The sequence below is a fragment of the Crocodylus siamensis genome, chromosome 2, assembly GCF_052110815.1.
Source record: "Crocodylus siamensis isolate JL-2025a chromosome 2, ASM5211081v1, whole genome shotgun sequence".
NCBI lineage: Eukaryota > Metazoa > Chordata > Crocodylia > Crocodylidae > Crocodylus > Crocodylus siamensis.
Genome location: NC_143396.1, coordinates 7,163,930 through 7,169,929, shown reverse-complemented (window position 1 = coordinate 7,169,929; position 6,000 = coordinate 7,163,930). Strand labels below are relative to the sequence as shown.

At 46.5% G+C, this 6,000-nt stretch overlaps 1 protein-coding gene across 1 annotated transcript in view; it reads left to right on the top strand.

Moving 5' to 3' along the window:
• The first annotated feature begins 265 nt into the window (after window positions 1-265).
• The window catches only part of DNAAF9 (dynein axonemal assembly factor 9), a 124,200-nt gene continuing 118,465 nt past the window's right edge, over window positions 266-6,000 (top strand). The window contains exon 1 of the mRNA XM_090035105.1: window positions 266-425. Within this exon, the coding sequence (XP_089891231.1) occupies window positions 349-425 (77 nt within the window). The 5' untranslated portion in view covers window positions 266-348. The remainder of the gene's footprint in view (window positions 426-6,000) is intronic.

Below are 6,000 nucleotides of genomic sequence, written 5' to 3'. Positions count from 1 at the left end.
GGGGTGCGCAGCAGGACGGATTGTTCCACGGCGTATCGGGGAGGGGGGTCTGGGTGGGGTCGGGCTGTACCACGACGTGCTGCGGGGGGGCCCGATCCCTGTTGGCAGTGGTGTCGCCGAGGCGACCTGCTCAGCTGTTGCTGCCGGGCGGTACCACTGCGGGGGGGGGGGGGGGGGGGGGGGAGGAAGCGGTTCCTCCGCAGCGGCCCCTGCAGCACAGCCGGGCGCTCCCCCCCACCCTTGCAGCGTGCGGTGGTGCGTTCCGCAGCCCCGCCCCCTTCCCAGCCGGACGCTCCCGGTTGAGGCGGCGGCTGCAGAGCAGCACCGGGCACCCACCCCGCCTCCGCCATGGCCCTGCCGCCCCCCGCCCGCGGGCCCCGACACGGATACGGACACCCCCGCGCTGGGCCCGACCCTGTCGTGAGGTACCGCGGCTTAAAGCCCCGGGGGAGGGGGCAGTGTGTGTGTGTGCAGTTGTGGCACCTGACGAGGGGTGTCTTTGTGTGTGTGTGTGTGTGTGTGTGTGGTGTCTGTGAAGGGCAGGGCACGTGTGTGATTGTGCTGCTGGGGGGCGTGTCTGGGAAGGTAAGGGGTGTGTGTCATTGTGCCCCTGGAGGAGTGGCGGGGGGCGGGGGTGTGTAACTGGTTGGGGGGGGAGGGTGTGATCATGTGTATGTATGCGTGTGTGTGTGAGACTGTGGTTGGGGTGGGGGGGGTGTGAGTGCACGTGCGTGATTGTGGTTTTTGGGGAGGGGGTGTGTGGTATTAAGGACAAGGGGATGTGTGTGACTTGTAGTTCTTGAGCTGTGTGCGTGTGCGCGCACGTGAGCAATTGTGGCAGGGGGTGTGTGTGCGTGTGACTGGCTCTTTGGGGCAGGGGGTGGTGTGATGCAGCCTCTCAAGGACAGGGACGTGTGTGTGATTGCAGTTGTCCAGGAGGAGGCCATGTGTGTCTCCACGTGTGATTGTGTCGGGGTGGGGGGGCGGGGACGTTTCTGTGCCTTTGCGGGGTTTGAACGTGTTGGAGGGTAAGGTTCAGTTCCTGCTCCTGCCGTTTGAAATTGAACCGGTCACATGAGCAGGGGGAGGAGGAAGGGGATCCTCCGGCCAGGAAACGGCCGATCCCGTCATCTTGGCCATTGCCCTGGTTTTTCTCCCTGGAGCAGCCTTGCCCTGCGTGGGTTCATAAGCGTGTGTCATCTTGAAATAATGCAGTGCTGGGGGTTTTTGAGGGGGGAGGAGGGGTATTTCTTTTTCTTCTTTTGCTTTCCTTTTTTTTTTTTTGTGCCGGGCAGTTTTATTTTTTGCGCTTTGTTTGCTAAGGGAGAAAATGGTTTCCATTAAAACCTCCCTGCTTGTGAAAGCTAGTGACCTTGGCAGCTCAGATCCTGTTACAGGGCTGCCTGGAGAATTTGGCACCTTTAGAAACATCTGCATGCCCAGCGCGCTCTGAGCAGATCCAGCCTGCATCTGTATTGCTTCCCACTAATGTACCAGATGTCAGCGGCTCATTTTTTTCTGTTCGGTCATCTTATTACATGCATCCTCTGTACAGCTGGTGGGGGGAGGTTTCTGTTTGCACTTAATGTTTTTAGACTGCAGATATTTGCCATGGTGGTTAATGCGTATCACTTTCTTTTTTTCTTTTTAGAAGGGCAGCAGCTCCCTTCCTTTCTTCCCTCCCACTCACCCACAGCTGCCAAGAAGAGAGAGAGACAGTTCTGTGGGTAAATGTCTAATCTTTTATTAGACCAACTAAGTAGTTGGGGAAAAAATGTTCTTTGCCAGCTTTTGGGCTTGCAATAAATAAAATTTATAATAAAATAAAAGAGATCACGTTTACCCAAAGAACCTGGTCTGTCTACATGGCTACAACCAGCACCCCCGAAACAAAGAGAGAGAGAGACGACTTAGACTGTATAAAATGGAGAAACATCCAGAGATAACTATTCTGGATCTTCCATGTACTGCAGGATCTGAGGGCTGCTCTTTGGAGATTTGACATTCCCAAAGTGGGGGAGGGAAGCAAACAAAACAAAACCCCCTCAAAACAAATGGGCACTTTTATCAACAAAAGGGGGCACAGGGTCTTAGTTCCTTGAATTCAAAGTTACCGAATCCTTAGCAGCTAAGAAAGGTTTTTAACAAAAACCTCACTATGTTGTTTTTTCCCCTAATGTGGCTCTTTCAAAAAAGACTAAGTAGTTTCAGTTAAAAAAAACAATGTATTTGCAAGCAAAAAAAATATATTAAAAAAATGATTGGTTTAAGAATCTTAACAATCCAAGTTAAATTTCTCTTCCGGGAAAAGGTATAACTAGGTGCCCACTTTTGGTTTGTAATATAATACAGGGTCACTTTTTGGGGAGGGGTTTGAAAGAAAATACGAAGTGACTGCTTAATACAGTATTTTCATTTTGATCTTTACTAAACTCTGTCACTTTGTCTCACTGACCATAACATAAACTTATCTTCAAAAGTGGAGTACAGGCAATTGTCGCTTAGCGCTCTTAATTGGTTCCTGAAAAAATCGAGCATTAAGTGAAACTAGCATTAAGCAAAACCGAATGTTTTTGATGACCCAAGATGGTGACCTCAAGTGTTTTTAATGACCCAAGATGGTGACCGTGAGCATTATAATGAAACTCACTGAGCGCTAAGTGGAATCGAGTATCAATTTAAAATGAGTGTTATAGCGAAATAGCGCTTAGCAAAACAGCATTAAGCGGGGTTGCCTGTACTTGAACCAAGGGTTAGAGGCTCCATTAAAGCACAGAACTTTTCAAGTAACTCAGATAGGTCTCTTGTATGGGGGGGACCTTGACCAGGCATTAAATGAAAATCAGCATTCACAATGCCATTTGTAATGCATACCCAGGCATACCTTATACATTTCCTCATGGTGTGTTTAAATGTTTAGCTACATGTCAGTCATTCTGTTGATTTGTGTAAGATGGAGAGAGATGGTTTGGAGGGTGTTCTTTAGGGCTGGGGTTATAATGCTGTCTTTCAGATGGCAGTATGTCCTTATTGAAGAATTACACTGTGCAGTGATATACGTGGATTACCACGTGCTCTGATCCCATTTTGACACATACACGACTTTCTGTTATATAGGCCCCATTTTAACTACAGATCAAAAGGAAGGTGGGTTTCTTTGAAGAGTTTCATAATGGGGTTGTCTCACCAGACTCTCTGAAACTTCTATCCTATGAACAAGAGACATGATTAGATTAACTAATTAAATGTTTGTCCTTTCGTTTCTGGATTAGTTGAGATTGGTGGCTTAACTGCATTTTTTCTTCTTCTGAAAACTGAAGTCTGTTCTGCGTGTAGACTTATATTGGTCCGACTCTTCCAGGAATTTGATACAAGTGAAATAATTACTTCAGTAGAACCCAGAGTTAGGATGAAGTTTTGCTGGTGTGAATGTGTGTTATACTGGTGATTTCCATGCTTTTGGTGAATAACCTGCATTGGTGTAAACCCATCTGTACTGGCATTGGTGTAAACCTATCTATACTAGCATAACTGTAAGTAGCTGTGCTACTGTAACTGTATTGATGTAGCTAAAGCAATACAACACTTGTGTGCACACCTAGCCAATTATGGGTGAAAGCTTAAAGAAGGCAGGGCAGGGTAGAGATGCATTTTATAGACTAACTGAATTGGAAAATCATTTCTTGCTTGTGAAAGCTTGTGTCTCTCCATTTTTGTTAGCCTATAAGATGCATCCCTACCCTGACTTCAGACCGCCATGGCTGTCTCTACTCTGCCCTGGCTCCAGACATTGCTGTCAGTGCTGCAGGACCCCAGCCCCGGAGCTGCTTCCTGCCCTGCCAGTACTGCTGGGGCCCGTCTCCATGGAAACCTTGGTCGCCTGCTGTCACAGTGCCACTGCTGCTGGGATCTCCATGGAAATTGGCCTCAGCGATGCAGGCAGAGGCAGCTGGGAAATGGAGTCCACTGCAGGCTCAATCTGGCCCATGGTCCAGACTTTTCCTGCCCTGGTCTAACTCCATCCTCTTTGGAGCCACCCTGCAGGGAGTTGAAAGTTGCTGTTCAAAACCCTGGGTCTTTTCTTCTGCAGACTAAATCATCCCAGTTCTCTCAGCCTCTCCTCACAAGTCTTGTCTCCAGTCCCCCAACCATTTTTGTTGCCCTTTGCCAGACTCTCTCCAGTTTGCCCACATCCTTTCTGTAGTGAGGGAGGGGAGGGGCAAAACTGGACCACAGGACTCTAGATAAGAGTTAGGTTCAGTATCCTGCCATGCTAACAACTGTGCATGTATGGCCTTGAGGTAAGTCATTTAGTGCGTAGACCTGGATTCAACAGACATTAAAATCCTTGCACATGCAGCTTGTGAACTGAGCATGAATGTGTCAGAATATGAGGAACTCAATTTATTAATAGCTCCAGTTACAGCAGCAGTAAGCAAGTGACAGACCGTTCAAAGAAACATTGAGTTTTTGGAAGAGTAAATAAGTGTTATTATAAACCTACAGAATGAAAAGATTACTTGTCCCTGATGCCTTCCTCATTTATCCCCATTTATAAGATTCTAGGAACAGTCTTAAACTGGCCGTTGAAGGTGATGTTGAACTTGTTCTAAACATAGTTTGAACTGTTTCTGGTGGTTTTCCCTACTCTGCATCTGTCAGAGCTAAATTATGTTTAAATGGGGTTATTTGGACCCAGTTTTAAAACAGCCTTGCTCTTGTCTGTGGCTTTAAATGTCAGCAGAAATTAATTGGACATTGTCTGTTAGGCTGACTTTTTATTAATTCCCCATTTATACTCCAGCTAAGGAAAACTAACCAAGCTCTGAGTTAGCTACAAGTTTCCATTAAATTGAAGACTACACACAACAAATGTATTAGACTCTTGAGAGCAAGAGATGAATTGATGACTCTTTCTCAAGGGTTGCTCCCAGTTGGGTGTGAGCAGAATCACTGTGTCCCACATTCATTTTTCCCTTTTGTGAATTAAAAGTGTGACTTATATACTGTGGTTTCTATGGTTGGGCATTCAGCATCTTCTCCCTGTAGCTGGCAATCCTGTGATGAAGTGACCTAAACATTATTCAGCTCTGCCTCTGCACTCCTGTAAAGTCTTTGTGTTGTACTTCCCATAGGCCAATACTGCTTGTGTAAACAGGAAATAGCGTGTGAGTAATTGTAGCCTGACATCTGCACAGAGCAGCCACTTAGGCCTGTTGGATCACTGAATGCTCGAGCTAACCTTGTGAAGGGTCAGTCATTCCCTTGAGCAGAGGCCAGGTTCAGGGCCTCTGCTCTGCAAGAGGATGCAAACTCTGGTCAGGTTCTCATTATTGCTGATTAGTCCCAGAGAGAGAAACTTGCATCTAGAGAAATGCAGTGCTGGGAGAAGACCAAATACACCACAATAATTATAGCTCCAGGGCAGTAAAAATCAGTTAGTTATAAATTGTACCTATTTCTGGTGCACACAACATCTTGCTAGCCTTTCTCAGTACTCAGATTCCTAACCATCAGTCTATTGTGATAGCAATGCCAGTAAGAAATCGGATGAGTGCCTTTTGATACCGAAGATAGGGAACCAGGCTTCCCCACGAGGCTGACAAATAGAGGACCTGTGTTGAGGATCCTCTGACATTGAAGGTGGTGGGGTTTGGTTTATTAATCTTTGCAAAGATGATCTGTTGGCTGATTCCGTAATAACATTCCTGCCTCTTGTGGAAACTGAAAGGGTAGTGCTGCTTCTGCCACTGGAGAGAACATTAAAAAAATCCCTGTTTGTTCATATAGGACTTGTCTATAGAGAAACAAACTAAAGCTTCCTAATAAACTGAACAAAAAGGCACTTTCATTCCAGAAAGATCTGCACCCAAGAAGTTACACTGGTACACTGATAAAACAGGAATATGATTATGCTAGTAAATGTCTCTGTGTAGATAAGTCCTTGTTTGAATTTAGTAGAACAAATAATTAACAGTCGAGCAGTTTATTCTGTTGAGC